At 40.9% G+C, this 20,375-nt stretch overlaps 1 protein-coding gene across 50 annotated transcripts in view; it reads right to left on the bottom strand.

Moving 5' to 3' along the window:
- Positions 1 to 20,375, bottom strand: part of NUCB2 (nucleobindin 2) — a 104,170-nt gene that overhangs the window by 36,907 nt on the left and 46,888 nt on the right. For 3 of the 50 annotated variants that reach the window (XM_063711023.1, XM_063711015.1, XM_063711016.1), the window contains 4 exons: positions 18,569 to 18,855; positions 18,275 to 18,470; positions 11,545 to 11,699; positions 7,791 to 7,874 (listed from right to left, as the gene is read on the bottom strand). Coding sequence is in view for 14 of the 50 variants with exons in the window: in XM_063711008.1 (XP_063567078.1) it covers positions 3,213 to 3,215 (3 nt within the window). In the remaining 36 variants the exon portion in view is untranslated. Of the gene's footprint in view, positions 1 to 3,212; positions 3,339 to 7,790; positions 7,875 to 11,544; positions 11,700 to 17,177; positions 17,521 to 17,625; positions 17,802 to 17,998; positions 18,166 to 18,274; positions 18,471 to 18,568; positions 18,856 to 20,375 lie in introns of those variants that run through there. The other 47 variants (XM_055355933.2, XM_063711021.1, XM_055355937.2 and 44 more) reach the window with 39 other exon arrangements.

The following is a 20,375-nucleotide window of genomic DNA, read 5'->3' as shown; positions in this document are numbered from 1 at the left end:
CAGGAGAGTGACACATTTTACAAATGAAGAAATTAATAATTAAACCAATTCCCTTACAGAGCATTGTCTTGCCATTAACAAACCACTAAAACTTACATTTTACTATCTTTATACCAATTTTTTTAGCATCTTTATTGAGATATACTTCACGTCATAAAATTCACCCATTTAAGTACAGCATATGTCTAATCTATAAAGATGCTACCCAAAGTTTAGTTCTCAATCTTACAAAATCTTACAAGATCATCTGAAAGCAGATCAGAAATGCAAATTCTCAGGCTGTACCCAAAACCTCTGGGGTGGGGGCCAGGAACTTGTTTTAACAAACAGGGGGTTCCAGGGGGTTCCTATGTATACTAAAACCTGAGATCCACTCATCTCTAGGATACTAGAATCTCTAATAGGGTAGTATACTTCACAGAATGTCTTCTCACTATGAATCACCTCCTCTTCCCCACAATTACTTTTAATAACAAAAAAGGTTTATTATTCATTCATGCTTCTTGTCCACACATACATAGGTGTGCATTTTGGGTTTTTTGAGATATAACTCATAAGGCATAAAATGTTTTAAATTATACTATTCAGTGTTTTCTAGAATATTCACAAGGCTGTGCAACCATCTCTACTATCTAATTTTAAAACATTTTCATCATCTCAAAAAGAAACCCCATATCCATTAGCAGTCACTCACTGTTACCCTTTTTTCCCACCCCCTGGCAACCACTAATCTACTTTCTATCTGTATAGATTTGCCTATTCTGGGCATTTCATATAAATGGAATTATACAATATGTAGCCTTTTGTGTCTGCCTTTTATCACTTAGCAGTATGTTTCCAGGTCCAACAACATTGTAACAAGTATCAGGACTTTATTTCTTTTTTATAGCTGAATAGATAGTCCATTCTATACATATGCCATATTTGTTTATCCATTCATGAACTGATGGACATTTGGATTGTTTCTTTCAGGCAGTTTTGAATAATACTTCAGTAAACATTTGTGTTTAAGTTACTTTGTTAACAGGTTTTCAATTCTTTTGGTTATATAACTAGGAATAGAATTGCTGAGTCAGTTTGGTAACTCTAAGTTTAACTTTTTGAGGAACTGCCAAACTGTTTTCTAAAGCAGCTATATCATTTTACATTCTCACCACCTATAAATGAGGGTTCTAATTTTTCCATATTCTTCCACGTGTTTTTGTCACTTCTGCTGCTCTCTTCCTCTCCTGCCAAGACTACCATAAATAAGAAGGAAAGTCAAGAGAATGTGTTTGTATACATGAGTGTGTGTGTGTATGTCCTAACAACACCTGACAACATCTTTTTTTTTTTTTTTGAGACAGAGTCTTGCTCTATCGCCCAGGCTGGAGTGCAATGGCCCGATCTCGGCTCACTGCAACCTCTGCCTCCCGGGTTCAAGCGATTCTCCTGCCTCAGCCTCCCGAGTAGCTGGGACTACAGGTACCCACCACCACGCCCAGCTAATTTTTGTATTTTTGGTAGAGCTGGGGTTTCACCATGTTGGCCAGGCTGGTCTCGAACTCCTGACCTCAGATAATCCACCCAGCTCAGCCTCCCAAAGTGCTGAAATTACAGGCATGAGCCACTGCACCTAGCCGCTGACAACATCTTGAAGTGACAAAGTCACAAAAAGTTTCTGAGAAACTGCTTTAAAACACTAACTGAATTTATGGTTCCTAAAGATTTAATTGATCCCCATGCTTATTATAAATAACAACAGAAACCATCTATTGAATGTTTACTATGTACCAAGCAGTATGCTAAACTTTTAAAATATATTAACGCATCAACTCTTACAATGACTCTGTGAAGGCAATATTATTATCCCCATTTCAAAGTACAAGAAACTGAGACATATCACTTCTAGTTCACACAGCAGTCAGTCATACAGCTAGAGTGTAGACCTGGGAGTGACTGACTCCAAAGCCTTTGTTGGCTTTTCAGAAATGGTTCTCAAAGTATGGTCCCTGGGCCAGCAGCATTGGCATCACCTGGGAATTTGTTAGAAATGCGAATTCTCAAGACCTACTCCATATTTTCTAAATCAGAGACTATGGGTGTAGGGGGCCTCACAATTTGAAATGTAGGGGGCCAACATTTGAAAACCACTGCCCTAGAACATACTGCCTCCCTTTGCTCTATTATTTACCAACCTCACCTACAATGAGACACAAAGAGAATGCTCATCTCAAAGGTAAACTTGGATCTTTAAAAAATAGAAAGTGGGAAAAAAGGAGAAATAGAAAGTGGGTTTTACACCAAGCAGTAAGGCAGAACTAAATTTAGATCTATATTCTAGTTACAGCTGCACCACTTACTTGCTATATGATCACAGGTTAGCCAATTAACTTTTCCCACTTCAGTTCCCTCATTTATAAAAATAAAAAAAATTTTAAATAAGAGAATTTAACTTGAACTTAGTATTACTTAAGTACTTAAATTCTATTATCTATTTATTCTTTTGAGTACAGATCTTTCCTGTTACGTAATCAGAAATACTAAACAGAAATAAAATTTAAAAAAAAAGAAAAAAAGCTGCTTGTACTCACACCATTCATTTAAAATGATTAAGTTATATGACTTGTAAATGCCTTTAAACTAAATATTGCTTACTCAGCCAGCTTAAAATTATATTGGTAAAGCAAATAGCAGGCCTGGTTGCTGAGATACAAAGATTAACAACAAGGAAAATGACCTAGCAAAGAAAGTTCATATCTAGACACAATAAAAATGATGTAAAGCCAGGAAAGTTTCACACTTTGGAAACAAAATATGGAACATTATCCTCTCTGATCAAACTGAGAATTTGCTTCTGTGGAAGCAGAAACAAAGCTCCTCCTTGATTTCAGGTTTAGAGATTGTCAGACTTACATTTCATTCAAGCTGGATTTATTTTTAACTTTTGCAAGAAAGAGGACAATGAATTGTGACTGCCATTTCAAAGCCAAAAACTTTCACTTTTTGATAATTTTAAAGGACAAAAGACTGATTTTTTTTTTTTTTTTTTTGATGCAGAGTCTTACTCTGCCACCCAGGTTGGAGTGCAGTGGCATGATCTCGGCTCACTGCAACCTCTGCCTCCCGGGTTCAAGTGATTCCCCTGCCTCAGCCTCCAGAGTAGCTGGGATTACAGGTGTAGGCCACCACGCCCAGCTAGTTTTATATTTTTAGTAGAGACAGGATTTTACCATGTTGGCCAGGCTGGTCTTGAACTCCTGACCTCAGGTGATCTGCCCGCCTCAGCCTCCCAAAGTGCTGGGATTACAGGCCTGAGCCACCGTGCCCAGCCAAGACTGATATTTTTAAGAAGAAATCTGTTTAAAAATAAAATACAACAGAACTGATTAATAGTAAATACAGCCAGAAGCAAGAGGACGCATATTATACGATTCAATTTATATAAATGTGGAAAATAGGCAAATCCACAGAGAAAGAAAGCAGATTACAGGTTGTTGAGGGCTGCTGGTGGAGGGAGGGGAAAATGAGAAATAAGTGCTAAATGGGTACAGGGTTCCTTTTGGGGGTGATGAAAATATTCTAATATTAGATCGTTGAGATGGTTGCATAACCTTATGAATATACTAAAAGCCAGTGAATTGTATACTATAAAAGAGAGAATTGTATGATATGTAAATCATATTTCAATTTTTTTAAAAGGAGTAAAAATAGAGCAAAAAAATTCAAGTTTATAAAATGTGAAAAATTTAAAAAATACAATTCATGAACCACTATTCACCTTCTACACTAGTCATGCTTATAATTTTTCAAAATTATCCCATTTTCTATGTTCTCAATGATTTTTGTTTGCTTGTTCTACAATCACTAGAAAAGCACATGAAAATCTTATATCATGATTTTGTCTCTTTTTCCTTATAATTCTGTTAATTTTTATTCAAATATTAGATATATATAAACTTAAGATTTTCTAGCTTTACAGTAAATTTAATCTTTTATCTCATGACTGACCTTTATATCCCAACCATATTAGTATTTTTTTTTTATTGTTTTTTGAGACAGGGTCTCAACTCTTGGGCTCAAGCAATCCTCTTGCCTCAGCCTCCCAAAGTGCTGGGATTAGAGGCATAAGCTACTATACCCAGCCTCAATTAATGGAATATGAAAATTGTAATTAGCCACATAGCAACAGCAACATAGTCTTTGTTATGTGTACATGCATGAACTTTATTATAGTTATTATTATTGTCATAACTTCAGATTGAGTTTTTGCATTGTTGGTGCTTGTCATTGTAAATATCTTCATAAAGATTAAGCTGTGATTTGGCATTAAAATGAAAAGTTATTTTGTAAGCACAGAAACAAAGCAGCTGATCTTAGTGAAGCAAATACTTGATATTAGGGGAATAACAGCAATTTTACTCTTTCTTATAAAGGAACAACTAAGTGCTTTACCTGACTTCAGACAGGAAGATACCTGCAAGTAGACAAAGCCATGTTACGTTTTGTTAGTAAAACACAACAGGATTACCTATCAGCAGCCAAACAATGCAAATGAAGATAGCAGAAACCAACTATGCCTCCAATAAATAAAAAAACTCAAGGAACATGAGGCTGAATTGATGGACTCATGCAAATGTCAATTTGTCAGGAACTTCCTGAAAATACTGAACAGAAGCTGCACAACTTCCAGCAAAGTATAGTTTAAGGAAAAAATAAAGCTGAGTTTAGTCAACAGGAAATTCTGACAAAATCCTGATGTTCTTTTACATGCCTCAAAATCTACATTAATGCTAAAGGTGGTACACAGATTGATACGAGAATGGTCAGAAAATAACAAATCACTGTAACATTGCTGTAAATGCCTACAGCCAAAAGTTGTTGCCATATTAAACATTAAATTATAAAATGATTTCCCCCAAGATGTTATATTAAGCATTTTTAAGAAGTATGGGGTTGATGGATGGTGGCTGAGCTAAAGGAAGAGTAGCTAAATCTGATTTGAATGTTGAAGAGCACTACATAACCTGACAAGTATGTTTATTAGTTTAGTTCTTGATACATTCTGAGAGCGTGTATCTGAATAAAGAATAGGTTGCCTGAAAAGTAATACAAGTTGGTGTGATTCATGAAGGCCAGCCCTCCAGGTCTTCATCAATGAATCATTTAAGGAGAGTTTGAGGAAAGAATATGAACCTGAAAACTTCCTGTCATCATCTTCTGATAAGATGAAGAAAGCACCAGCACCAAGCTTGTAAAGCTTGTAAAATTAATATAGGGGGCTTGGAAGAAAATCTCTAGCAAAAGGGTATGAAGAGGCTGGGCGTGGTGGCTCACGCCTGTAATGCCAGCACTTTGGGAGGCCAAGGCAGGCAGATTGGTTGAGATTAGGAGTTCAAGACCAACCTGGCCAACATGATGAAACCCTGTCTCTACTAAAAATACAAAAAATTAGCCGGGCATGGTGGCACACGCCTGTAGTCCTAGCTACTCAGGAGGCTGAGGCAGGAGAATCTCCTGAACCTGGGAGGCGAAGGTTGCAGTGAGCGAGACTGCACCAGTGTATTCCAACCTGGGCAACAGAGCAAAACTCCATCTCAAAAAAAAAAATATATATATATATATATATATATGTGTGTGTGTGTATATATGTTATTAAATAGACTTTAAGGGCCAGGCACGGTGGCTCATGCCTGTAATCCCAACACTTTGGGAGGCTGAGGTGGGTGGATCACCATAGGTCAGGGGTTTGCAACCAGCCTGGCCAACATGGCAAAACCCCATCTCTACTAAAAATATGAAAATTAGCCTGGAGAGGTAGTGCATGCCTATAGTCCCAGCTACCCAGGAGGCTGAGGCAGGAGAATGGCTTGAACCTAGGAGGCAGAGGTTGCAGTTGCAGTGAGCCAAGATTGTGCCACTGCACTCCAGTCTGGGCAACAGAGTGAGACTGTCTCAAAAAAAAAAAAAAAAAAGAAGAAGAAGAAGAAAAAGATAAAATAAAATAAATAGGCTTTAAGATTCCATTGGGCTGGGTGCAGTGGCTTGCACCTGTAATCCCAGCTATTCAGGAAGCTGAGGTGAGAAGACTGCTCGAACCCAGGAGTTCTAGGCTGCAGGGAGCTATGATTGTGCCACCTTACTCCAGCCTGGGTGACAGAGACCTCAGGGTGGGATAAAAGATTCCATCGATATTAAGACACACCATTGTATACCATATAGAAAAAAATGCTGCCAATTAAATTACACCACTGTGTTTTTTCACTTACAATTCTATTTTATGTTTGCTGAAAGTATTTTTAGGCATATCATAGATTTTTCTCACATTTTTATGCACACATAAAGAAATTAAACGAAATAAATTGATAAAGGTATTCTAAGGACTTCTTCACCTTTGTAGTCCAAGTATTTATTTTTAAACATGTTCTTGAATTGTTACCTTTTGTGTTTTCCCATACAACACTGTTCTCTCTACCGGGGAGAGGAATGGTGATTTCTTCAAGCCATTTTTGTTTTTTGTTTTTTGAGACAGAGTCTCACTCTATTGCCCATGCTGAAGTGCAGTGCCGCGATCTCGGATCACTGCAACCTCCACCTCCTGGGTTCAAGCGATTCCTGCCTCAGCCTCCCAAGTAGCTGGGATTACAGGTGTGTACCACCACACCCGGCTAATTTTTGTATTTTTAGTAGAGATTGGGTTTCACCATGTTGGCCAGGGTGGTCTCAAACTCCTGACCTCAAGTGATCCATGCAACTTGGCCTCCCAAAGTGCTGGGATTACAGGAGTGAGCCACCACATCTAGCCCTTAAAGTTGATTTAATAACGTATCTTTTTTTTTTTTTTTTTTTTTTTTTTTGAGATGGAGTTTTGCTCTGTTGCCCAGGCTAGAATGCAGTGGTGCAATCTTGGCTCACTGCAACCTTCACTTCCCAGGTTCAAGCGATTCTCCTGCCTCAGCCTCCTGAGTAGCTAGGACTACAAGTGAGCACCACCATGCCCTGCTAATTTTTTGTATTTTTAGTAGAGACAGGGTTTCATCATGTTGGCCAGGCTGGTCTCAAATTCCTAACCTCAACCAATCTGCCCACCTCAGCCTCCCAAAGTGCCCAGATTACAGGTGTGAGCCACCACGCCCGGCCTTAATACCATATCTTGATTTTTAAATCTACCACCTTCTATAGGGCTTTTTTGTTTTTTGAGACAGGTTCTCATTCTGCCACCCGGGCTGAAGTGCAGTGGTGAGCTCACAGCTCACTGCAAGTTTGATTTCCTGGGCTCAAGAGATCCTCTTGCCTCAGCTTCTCAAGTAGCTGGGACCACAAGCAAGCCACCATGCGTGGTGATATATTTTTTTTTTTTTTTGGTAGAGTTGTGGTTTCATTATGTTGCTCAGGCTGGTAGGGCTTTCTATTTATCCTACCTCTTTAACATTTATTTCCTCTCCTTTCTTGCCTTTTAAATTTATTTTTGATTGATGGAGAATGTTTTCTACTAGTTTCCAATCTGTTAGTGCTTATTCTAGACATAACTAGGACAATTAATTTAAACACTGACTCTAATTCTTAATAATGCCTCCATAAACATCAACTGTATTTAAAAAAAAATGGTAAGTATTCCAGCACATTAGGCAGAAAAATAATGACACAAAAGTCTCTTTACATGCCAAGATGTCAAAAGTGTCTGCATTAAAGGAATAACAGCAAATTTACTAGGTTTACAGATTTTCATGAATGAGAAAATATACAAATATCCATATAGAAGAAAGAGAGATGAGTGATAAGGACAGGCAATAGGAAGAAGGGGAACTAACCTACTTTTCTTCCACTATCAGGTCAGTAAGAATGGCCTTCTCCTTTCCTTTATCACCCTCTTCTTTCATAAGAGAGATACGGACCTAAAGAGGAGACACTGGGCTGAACCAGGCTGAAACAGTAGACTCATCCAAACCAGGACAGGCTGATAATTTACTCTCTAAAGTAGGATGGTGTGAAATTCTAAATTATGTAGTCATCTCAAGACAGAATGGGAGGCACTGACCCCAAAGGCATCAGAGCCTCTGGTAAAATTACAAAGTAAGCAGAGTTCTTAAGCTTCTCTTAGTATGCAGTAGATATAATTTCCTTAAATTTTAAAGTCCTAAAAGAAAGCTAATCTCTCTTCCCCTGTCTCAACCAAGTCAAAATTTCTATTCTGCTGGGCACGGAGGTTCCTGCCTATAATCCCAGCACTTTGTGAGGACAAGGAGGGTGGATTCCTTGAGCCCAGGAGTTCAAGACCAGCCTGAGCAATATGGTGAAACCTCTGTCTCTACAAAAAATACAAAAATTAGTTGGGCATGGTGGCACATGCCTGTAGTCCCAGCTACTTGGTGGGGGATGAGGTGGGAGGATCACCTGAGCCCAGCAGGTTGAGGCTGCAGTGAGCCATGGTCACGCCACAGCACTCTAGCCAGGGTGACAGAGTGAGAACATGTCTCAAAAAATAAAATTTCCATTCATACACAGAGGCAGATTTCTTAGCTACTGATTTATACCCGTAGATTAAGTTTGCTTGTGTGTGTGTGTGTGTGTGTGTGTGTATGCACACGTGCACGCATGTATGTGTGATGGTTTCCTGTTTTGATTGTTGGGCAAGATATCCTGGAAGTGGTTAAAAAAAATTACCATAGATAACCGGGGTGAAAAGTACAGAAAACTGAAAATTTTCTCTTTCCTTGGAAGTAGTCTCTGTTCCTCCTTTATATATCTTTTTTTTTTTTTTTTTTTTTTTGAGACGGAGTCTCACTCTGTCACCCAGGCTGGAGTGCAGTGGCGCGATCTTGGCTCACTGCAAACTCCGCCTCCCGGGTTCACATCATTCTCCTGCCTCAGCCTCCTGAGTAGCTGGGACTACAGGCGCCCGCCACCACGCCCAGCTAATTTTTTTTTTTTTTTTGAGACAGTGTCTCGCTCTGTTGCGCAGGCTGGAGTGCAGTAGTGCAATCTCAGCTCACTGCAACCTCCGCCTCCCGGGTTTAAGCAATTCTCCTGCCTCAGCCTCCTAAGTAGCTGGGACTACAGGCGCATGCCACCATGCCTGGCTAATTTTTTGTGTTTTTTTAGTAAAGACGGGGTTTCACCATGTTGTCCAGGCTGGTCTCGATCTCTTGACCTCGTGATCCGCCCGCCTCGGCCTCCCAAAGTGCTGGGATTATAGGCGTGAGCCACCTCACCCAGCCACGCCCGGCTAATTTTTTTGTATGTTTTTAGTAGAGATGGGGTTTCACCATGTTAGCCAGGATGGTCTTGATCTCCTGACCTTGTGATCCGCCCGCCTTGGCCTCCCAAAGTGCTGGGATTACAGGCATGAGCCACCGCGCCCAGCCTCTTTTATGTATCTTTTTCCATCTTCCTCAACCCTCTTCTTTTGCCCCTCTTCCTTTTCAATTAATGGCTGAATTGAAGCATGTCTCCTTTAACCTATTATAAGTATGTATGTATGTATTGAGACTTTGTTTCTAAAAACAAAACTAAACTAATATTTATGTATTAAGTAATGACTATGGTACCAGATACTATGCTAGAAGACAAAGGTAAGCGAGATCGACATAGTCCTTACCCTCACAGGGCTTCAATCTAGTGAGGAAGGTAAGCTATTAAATACAATTGCAATTTTTAAAATGCTGCTTACAAAACAATGCACAGCATGATACTTTTCTGTTAATTAAAAAAAATTAAAAGTCATGAAAATGGTATTCACCAAACAGACATTCTCAGTCAGGTGATTTATAACGTTAAATGTCTCTTAAAAACAAAACTGGGTTGTTTTTATGGTCACAAGTCTCCTGATTATTTTGTTTGAGGTCAACAAGTCTAGATCAGAAAAAAGGAAACTGCAGTACTAGCAGCAAAAGAACTACTGTACTTTGTGCCTATCTAATACAACCAAAAAATGTAAAAACTTTCAAAAATACAAATATACTGTGTAGAAATAAAATCTTAACTTACTGTCTCCCTTCTAAAAACTCTAAAAGATTGACTGAATCTTTAGAATCTTTCTCACTCCAATTTCCATTCCCTGAATTTCTTTTTCTCAAAGCTATTTATTTCAGTTTACTTTTGAAATAGAAATAATGACAATTGAACCATTTTGCATGACAAGTATAGGGTATATTTATATAATATTCACAAAGAAAAGTCTGGAAGGGGCTGGGCATGGTGGCTCACTCCTGTAATCCCAGCACTGTAGGGGGCTGAGGCAGGCAGATCACCTGAGGTCAGGAGTTCAAGACCACCCTGGCCAACATGGTAAGACCCCATCTCTACTAAAAATACAAAAATTAGTTGGGTGTGGTGGTGGATGCCTGTAGTCCCAGCTACTGAGGAGGCTGAGGCAGGAGAATCGCTTGAACATAGGAGGCGGAGGTTGCACTAAGCCATTGCACTCCAGCGTGGGTGAAAGAGTGAGACTCCGTCTCAACAAAAAAAATAAAAGAAAAGTCTGGAAGGAAATAAAATATTGGTGTGGCTAAATAAGTTAAGCAAGAACTAGTAGTAAGAGAAAATTTCAAGACAACTAACAGTTAAGTGGTTAAAAAAAGAAGAAAGGAAAGAAAAAGAACAAACTACTTTTAGCTAGCAAGGAAGGCAAGTGTTCCTCATGTGACCATAGTGAAATGTATCTTGAGATGAATTATATTTACTTTCAATATAAATTTACTTCCTGATGATTAGCTATGTGATACCCTTGGGATAACTTATCTCTGTCATTTTAGTGCCTTGCTTAAAGCAAGTAGCTCAATAAATGTTAGCTCTTTTTAACACAACCATAAAATGTACAACAAACATCTATTGAACATTTATGGGTAATTTTAAAAAATAACCAGAACAAATCCACAAATAAGACATAAAAGCTTCTATAATGAATTAAGGGCTAAAAGTAAAAACAGAAACACAATTTATTACATGAAGATTATTTCCTTCTGTAGTTAATAGTCAGACTTATATCTCTGCCATGGCAAATTATAGAAGCTTCTATGAGTGGTTATCATAGCTTACAGATTTCAGAGCTGAAAGATAAAAAGATTCATATCATGGCAGACACTTCTATTTGCTTGCCAATATCCAAATCTTTCCTTCCTTCTCAGTAACAAAAGCCCAATTTTATAGAGGGCAGCCATGCATTCAGCTACATTTCCCTGCTTTCTTATAGCCTCAGCCTTGGTTCAGGAATTCTCCTTAAAGGAAGAGGATGCATCTTTCTTCGCCTATGCTTTGCTGCCTGCAACATGACAGTGATGGTTAGAGCTCTGGCAGCTATCTTGGACTTACAAGAACCAGTACTACAAGAACGTCTTAGGGATCACTGATAAAAGAACTGAAAGAAGCTTAAGTCTCTGATGACTTTATAAAGCCACTATACCCATCCTAGAGTGCTATTTCAATTATTATTTTACATAAAAAATAAATATTGCATGTTTAAGCCATCTGTGAGTTTGTTTTTGGTTTTTCCTTTTTTGTATTTTGGTGGTGGTGGTAGTGATAGTCACGTTTCTTTGCAACCAAATGCAATTATTGAGTACTTACATTCAGGCAGGTAAATAATTTTTATCTCCTTTTTACAGATGAGACAACTGAGATCCAGAGAGGTAAGATGACTTGCACAATACCAAAATAGTGAAGAGATGGGTCTTGGCTCCTAGCTCGATGTTTTTTCACTAAAAACTGACTCGTAACACGTTCTAAATGTAAAAAAAAATAAAAATAAATAAATAAAAGACACAAAATCACAAAATTTAGACTTTTTACAGTGGTAATGGTACATGATAGTGTATGCATTTGTCACATAATGTGAAAAGTGCCAAATTTTTATGATGTGGAAGGAGACTAAATTATATCATATTCCATTAAGGAGGGGAGAAAGATACATGAAATAAACAGAATCAAAAACCGGAATAAACAAAGATGTTGGCCGGGCACGGTGGCTCCTGCTTGTAATCCCAGCACTTTGGGAGGCCGAGGTGGAGAGATCACCTGAGGTCAGGAATTCAAGATCAGCCTGCCCAATGTGGTGAAACCCCATCTCTACTAAACAAATACAAAAATTAGCCAGGCATAGTGGCAGGTGCCTGTAGTTCCAGCTATTCAAGAGGCTTAGGCACAAGAATCGCTTAAACCTGGGAAGCGGAGGTTGCAGTGAACCGAAATGATGCCACTGCACTCCAGCCTGGGTGACAGAGCGAGACTCTGTCTTGGGAAAAAAAAAATATATATATATATAGATAGATAGATAGATATAGATACATAGATATAGATATAGATTTATTATGCCCAAATTTTCCTGTATTCCTCCACTCTTGAATAACTAGGATGAATTCAGATTATAAGCTTATTTTTTTCAGCAATGAGACTTCAAGATATAGGGCAACTTTTCCTGTTAAATCCTTAACTGGAATTTTTCTTTACTCTTACCACCACTTTAAAAAAATTAACTTTGTTCCTAGTTTGTCACAGAGATCAGTAATAAGATGAAATATTTCAAATTCTTTTTTGAAACGCCACCAAATAACATGTAAAACACAAATCAGCTCATGGGCAAACTTATTAGTAAACATAAGCAGTTATTTCTAAGTAGTCTGTTAAAAAAAAAAGCAAATAAAATATTTTCAAATTTTAAGGAGACATGTATTTCTTGTTTTATATATGGTATATTTAACATAAAATAATCTATGCAGGAGAGTAATCACATGCATGTTGTATTTTGGAAAGTTATATGACTTTTATTGACACAACATGGTAAAAAATAAACACACAAACAGGAGATTAAATCCTAACTGCCCCCATTTACTCGCAAGCTACTTGCCTCTGAGTCTGATTTTCCTACCTAGAAAATTGAGCTCATACCTCTTCACAGGTTTGTTGATGCGAGGAAAATAAGAATGAATACAAAGTAACCAGCACAGTGCATGACAATGGTAATTGCTCAATAAATATTAATGCCCTTCTTGTCTTGAAAAGGAAACATAAAGAAATATGAAAATATGTTCTATAAACACCCAAAGTGGTAGAACTTAAAAAGCAAAACCAGGTTGGGCATGGTGGCTCACACCTATAATCCCAGCACTTTGAAAGGCTGAGGCGGGTGGATCACTTGAGCCCAGGAGTTCAAAACAAGCCTGGGCAACATGGTGAAACCCCGCCTCTACAAAAAAAAAATCAAAAAATTAGCTGGGTGTAGTGGTGTGCACCTGTAGTCCCAGCTACTCAGGAAGCTGAGATGGGAGGATTGCTTGAGCCCAGGAGGTCGAGCCATGCATACCACTGTATTCCAGCCTGGATGACAGAGAAAGACCCTGTCTAAAAAAAATAAATAAAGTAAATAAATAAAAATTAACGACACAAAAAGCAAGCAAGACCAGTTGGACATACAACTTTAAAAGCTGTTTTTGTTTTCGTTTTTCTTTTTTGAGACAGGGTCTGACTCTACCACCCAGGCTGGAGTGCATTGGCGCTATTTCAGCTCATCAAAACCTCCACCTCCCAGGCTCGAGCCATCCTTCCGCCTCAGCCTCCAGAGTAGCTGGGACTACAGGCACGCACCACCACGCCCAGCTAGTTTTTAATATTTTTGGTAGAGATGGGATTTCACCATGTTGCCCAGGCTGGTCTCAAACCTGTGAGCTCAAGTGATCTGCTCACCTTAGCCTCCCAAAGTCCAAGGATTACAGGCCTGAGCCATCATGCCCGGTCTTACAGTCATTTTTGAAAGGCCACATTAGAGCTCTTCTCTGAACACTGCCAGAACCAAAGTCCTGATGCAATCATAGACCAACAAAAGCAATGCATCCAACATAATCTCTTCCTTCCAACCTTAAGTCAGAACTGTAGCAAGAGACTCAGGTTTCCTTCTCTAAGACACTGCCTTGAGCTAGGAAACGTGGATTGCTTCTTCTTACTATCAATGTCACAAATCTAATGATGAAACAGGGTAGGGTGAAGAAAAATAAACGGCTTTTGAGTTTCTCCATGGCACCAGTTTCAAAGGCCACAGATAACCTGGTGCTCACCTCCATTTTCCCTTTGAAAATGAAAGTCAACAGGAAAGTGAGGTTCAAATAAAATATCAAGTGTATGACCAGCTGAGTTGGACTCCAGCTTTTCCCTGATTAAGACATTAGTATAGATCTTAGAGCCTCTGTTGTCTACATCTGTAGAAAAGGACACTCATCAATGAAACTATTATATCTCCTTTTTTTCCAGTCTTAACAACGGATTGGAGTATCCTAGATTATAGGCTTATGAAAAACAGATCTGTATCACTCAATAAACATATTATTAAAATTATAATCTCTTTATTATTTACATATACTGTACTTCAGATAATTAAAATACACTGCCAAAAAAAACTCTGCCAAGGCCAGGTGTAGTGGCTCATGCCTGTAATTCCAGCACTTTGGGAGGCCAAGACAGGCAGATCGCTTGAGCCTAGAAGTTTGAGACCAGCCTGGACAACATGGTGAGGCCTCTTCTCTACAAAAAAATACTTAAAAATTAGCAGGGTGTGGTGGCATGCTCCTTTAGTCCTAGCTACTCAGGAGGCTGAGGTAGGAGGATCACTTGAGCCTGGCAGTTCCAGGCTGCAGTGAGCCATGATCACACCACTGTACTCTAGTCAGCCTGGGCAACAGAGCGAGGCCCTGTCTCAAAAAAAAAAAAAAAAAAAAAATGCTCTGCCAAAAATAAAATCAAGTAACTACTATCTGAACTTCTATTAGGCTGCTTTAGGATTTTAGAATCAGAGAATTCTAAGATCAGAAATAATCTTGGAGGTACAGTAGTCCTCCCTAATCTGCGATTTCACTTTCTGCAGTTTCAATTACCTGAGGTAAAACAAGATATTTTGAAAGATCACATTCATATACCTTTCATTTCAGTGTATTACTGTTATTTATTCATTTTATTATTATGTATGTATAGCAAAAAACATAGCGTATATAACGGTTGGTACTACCTGTAGTTTCAGGCATCCATTGGGACCCTTGGAACATATCCCTCTAGGATAAAGGAGAACTACTGTAATCTAATTCAGCCCTAGTTTTATAAAAGGTTATAAATACAGAAGGAAGTTAACTGACTTGGCCAAGTTCGTTTGGCAGAGCCCATACTGGAATCTGGCCATGAAATTCTAACTAAGTATACTTTTCACCACATCATGGTTGTAAAAAAATTTTTTGATTGAAAATAATGAAAGTGATTGAAGTTTTTCCTTGAATAAATTATTTGAAATTGTTAGTAGCCTGTTTTTTGTTTTGTTTTTGAGACGTAGTTTCACTCTAGTTGCCCAGGCTGGGGTGCAATAGCGCAATCTCGGCTCACTGCAACCTCTGCCTCCCAGGTTCAAGCGATTCCCCTGCTTCAGCCTCCTGAGTAGTTGAGATTACAGATGCCCGCCACCATGTCTGGCTAATTTTTCTATTTTTAGTAGAGACGGGGTTTCACCATGTTGGCCAGGCTGGTCTTGAACTCCTGGACTCAAGTGATCCACCCGCCTCAGCCTCCCAAAGTGCTGGGATTACAGGCATTAGCCACCATGCCCGGCCTAAAGGATTATTTTCAATACATTTTTAAATCCTGCACTTGATTCTGCCAGCTACCCAGTACTCAAAAGAGTATTTTGTAGACCCCAGCCTTCAAAAGGGTCCTTAGAAAGTGGAAAGCAATTTAAATATTATTCTAAGTAATGCAAAATTAGTTTAGTATGTGTTCAGAGATTAATAACATATCCCAAAACAAAAAAGACATCTGAATTGATGTTATTGATATTAGTGCCCATAATTAGTTGTGTCTTGAAAAGTACCTTAATTGTCTTAATTGTGCATTTTATCTCAACTGTTATTCACAGAGCACAAACCAACTTGGCAAAAAGCATGCCGAAAGAATATATACTAAATACATGATATGAACAATATGTACCTTGGGAGAGCAAAGAAAGGTAAACACAACATAGACAGATTCGACTCTTAGAACATAGGTTGTCCAGGCACGGTGGCTCACACCTGTAATCTCAGCACTTTGGGAGGCCAAGGCAGGTGGATCACCTGAGGTCAGGAGTTCGAGACCAGCCTGGCCAACATGGTGAAACCCCGTCTCTAATAAAAATACAAAAAATTAGCTGGCTGTGGTGGTGGCTCCCTGTAATCCCAGCTACTCAATGGGCTGAGGTAGGAGAATCCCTTGAACCCAGGAGGCGGAGGCTGCAGTGAGCCGAGATCGGGCCATTGCACTCCAGCCTGGGCGACAGAGTGAGACTCCATCTCAAAAAAAAAAAAAAAAAAAAAAAAAAGATGGGTAAAATTTGGATAGACAGAGAAGAGCATGAGTAAACACACGGGGACAGAAATAAATTTTTGACTCCTTTAAATTTCTAAAATTGTCTAGTTAAAAAAAAAATTTGACCCCCTACTACAAAGGTAGATGAGATCATGGAGAGCTTGAAGACCACGATGAGAAATAGAAGTTTCCATGTTCATCCTAATTATGAGAGTGACATTATTTGAGATTTCATTTCTAATTCTAAATTTCCAGAATTTTAATTTTTGACCCTATTAGCTGAGGAAGATTTGTTGAAATATTTGTTCAACATTTGTTGAACTTATTCAAGTTTCAAAAAACAAGAACATTCCTTAAAGCATCTATCTCATCAATTCTTTAACTTTCCCATAGGGAAAGTCCACAATCTCCCTCAAACAAAATTTACTATCAGAAATATTTGCATTTAACCTCCCCTATTTTTAAACCAAGGTAATATCTTTTAGTGTTCATATTCGTCCACGGATTTAACAGAGCCTTAGTAGCAGGCTTAGATGGTAGCACTAGCTTATTCAATTGCATAAAATGTACATTATTCAATTTAGAAGTTTAGCGGACATAGAATTTCAAGAGGTTCTGTCTCTCAAAAATCATAATGGTTCCCGTTCATTCTCATTCCCTCATATTCTCTCTCTCTCTCTCCTTCTTTCCCTCCCTCTCCCAGCCATTTGATACTGTAAAATAACTGTCATCTAAGACCGTTGCAAACACCAACTACAATAACCATATTTGCTCACTGAGTTACCACTTAGCAGGTGCAACAAGGAAGTACTGTTTCTCATCTCCTAAAACCAAAAGGGTTCATCTCGTACCTAATTTGTCACTTAAGTGAAAAGGATATCACGACTTACACTAACTTTCTCCTAAGTGTCAGAGGTTGCCGGCTTAACCAAACCGGAGAAGAGCAGGATCCCCGGGCCTAGCTTTGCTGAGCGGCACAGGGGAGCATCGCCTGGAATTGGTGGGTGTCCCTCCTCACTAGTGGGCACCCCCTTGCCCATCGACCTGCCCAAACCCGAAGGGACCCCGCCAGGGTCTCGGTTTGGCACCTACCCTCTCCTGCTCCCCGCCAAGAGCCAGCCACCCTCCTCGACCCCGAAGAAAGCTCGGGTGCCCAGCTGCGAGTGGAGCAGAGGGAACCCAGCGCCTCCGGCTCGCGCTGGGAGCCCCCTCCCCGCCGGTGCCCCGCCCACTGCACGGCCCCCACCATCCTCTCTGCTCTGGCAAGGCAAGCGAAGACCTGAGCCTTATCTCCGGACCCCACCCCCACCCCCAATCTCCCGCCGCGCTGCTCCGCACCTACCGCACGGCCACCGGCCTTACCTGGCCGGGTCTCGGCGAGTGAGGCTGCGCCTGGTGCTTGAGTCCAGCGCACAAACCTGTCCTCCAGCCCCCGTCCCACCGCTCCGCTCTGCCCCTCCTCCCGCCGCGCGCGCCCGCCTCCTGGCTGCCATGGCGACAGTTCCCACACCCTGCGGCCGCTGATTGGTCCGGTTCGCGATTGCTGACGACGCCGATTGGCGGGAGCAGGGACAAGGCCGCGCCGGGGAGCCTGGAGGCGGGCGGTGGGGAGCGCCGAAGCTATGGAGCCTGGGGGGAGGCTGAGCCAGGAGGGACGTGGCGCTCTGAGATGCGGGCTCGGGAGGCCGCGCCTCTTCCTTCCTTAGCTTACCGGGAGAAGCCTGTGGAGCAGGACTTGGGCGGGTGAGGTGCCGTCCTGAGACCCGGGCAGAGCCCCAGGGATCGCCTCCCCCTTGGCCGCTGGCCTGCGCCTGCAGCGCCCACGCAGGTCGGAGAATGGCTGTCAGGCCTATTCTCGCCCACAGGCCTCGCTTGGCTCTGACACCCCCGTCCTCCGCCTTGGCGGGAATCTTAACGGCATTTGTAACCGCACCCACCCCCATTGTGCTGGGCCCTCGGTCACTGTGGTTTAACTGTATTTACCCACCTTCTCTCTCGCCCATTCGCAGACAGCTCTTTCCTCTGCATCCTGCCCCAGAGAACAGACATCTATTCCAAACCCCTCATTTTAAAGATGGGGAAACTGAGGCTCAAAGATGCACATGGGTAGCTTGAGCCTTCCAGAAGCTTTTGGAGCCACAGGCTGTTTACAAAGTTTCATTCTGCCGATTAGTTTTTTTCACCTGAAAAATTGGTATCATATCTACCTTAGGGTTATTCACGAAGATTGAATGAGATAACATTGCCAGGAAAACAGTAAAGACTAGGCATGGTGACTCACCCTGTAATGCCAGCACTTTGGGAGGCCAAGGCAGGAGGATGGCTTGAGCTCAAAAATTTGAGACCAATCTGGACAACAGTGAGATCCTATCTCTACAAGAATATTTTTTTCTTTTTTATCTTTAACACAATGATGTTTCAGTCTGAAGAAAATACTTAAAAATTTGCCAGGTGCTGTGTCGCACATCTGTAGTCCCAGCTACTCAGGAGGCGGAGGCGGGAGGATCACTTGAGCTCAGAAGGCCGAGGCTGCAGTGAACCATGATCATTGTGCCACAGAGTGAGACCCTGTCTCAAAAAAACAAACAAACAGAAACACACAGTACAGAATCTGCCACATAGTGTGTTAGCAATGAAAGCTTCTGTTATCAGGAAGTACTACCAGCCAGATTGCCTCTGTTGCACAACTGGACTCTGTGTGCCCCTAACTGTATAATTTGCCAGTTATTTAAGTGCTCTCTGCCTCCATGTCCTTGTCTGTAAAATGAACATAATAATAGTACCCTCCTACTTACAGCATAGCAAATTAATTTAAAAAGTGACTGGCACATAGTAAATTTTAAATAAATGTTAACCATTCTCAGATTAGTGGCTGAGCTGGGACTATAACTTAGGTCTCTAGATTTCAACCCAATCGTATTTATTTATTTATTTAGAGATAGAGTCTCCTTCTGTTGCCCAGGCTGGAGTGCAGTGGCGCAATCTCAGCTCACTGCAGCCTCAACCTCGCAGGCTCAAGCAATCCTCCCACCTTAGCCTCCCAAGTAGCTGGGACTACAAGCACACACCACCATGCCTGGCTAATTTTTTGGCATTTTTTTGTAGAGACGGATTTTGCCATGTTATCCAGGCTGGTCTCGAAGTCCTGGACTCAAGCGCTCTGCCTTCCTCAGCCTCTCAAAGATTAGAAGCATGAACCACCACACCTGGCCTCAATTATCTTTACTAACACTTCTCATCCACATACATAGATCAGTACCTCAAGGTGAAGCTCCTTTTTGAGGTTCAGGAGAAGAGGACCCTCCAGCCTGGGCAACAAGAGCGAAACTCCGCCTCAAAACGAACAAACAAAAAAGGGTGAACTCCTAGGAGCAGGAGACTGATGCAGGACAGGAAAGCGCCAAAATTGAGGATTCTTGGCTTCACCCAGTAAAGAATTCAAGAGTGAGCTGGTGGTGTTAAACAGCAACTTTTATTGAAGCCGCAGTACCCGGCAGCAGCAGAGCAGGGCTACCCTGTAGGCAGTGTGCCCAGAGCAGCAACTCAGAGGCAGTTCTGCATTCCTGTTTATACTGATTTTATTTTATTTTTATTTTTATTTATTTATTTTGAGACAGAGTCTCACTTTGTCACCCAGGCTGGAGTGCAGTGGTATAGTCTCAGCTCACTACAATCTCCACCTCCTGGGTTCAAGTGATTCTTCTGCTTCAGCCTCCTGAGTAGCTGGGATTACAGGCACCCGCCACCACTCCCGGCTAATTTTTGTATTTTTAGTAGAGATGGGGTTTCACCATGTTGGTCAGGCTGGTCTCGAACTCCTGACCTCAAGCAGTCCACCCACTTCGGCCTCCTAAAGTGCTGGGATTCTAGGCATGAGCCACTGTGTCTGGCCCTATACCCACTTTTAAGTATATGCAAATTAATGGGCAGTTTATGCAGAAATTTCTAGAATGAGGGTGGCATCCTCCAAGTTGTCAGGTCATTGCCACAGAAAGGGGCCATAACTTCAGGGTGTTGTCATGGCAATGGTAAACTGACATGGCACAGTGGTGGGCCTGTCTTATGGGGAGGTGCTTCTGCTCCAAACC

This window comes from Gorilla gorilla, chromosome 9 (assembly GCF_029281585.2).
Source record: "Gorilla gorilla gorilla isolate KB3781 chromosome 9, NHGRI_mGorGor1-v2.1_pri, whole genome shotgun sequence".
Classification (NCBI taxonomy): domain Eukaryota; kingdom Metazoa; phylum Chordata; class Mammalia; order Primates; family Hominidae; genus Gorilla; species Gorilla gorilla.
This window is presented reverse-complemented; position numbering and strand designations above follow the sequence as displayed.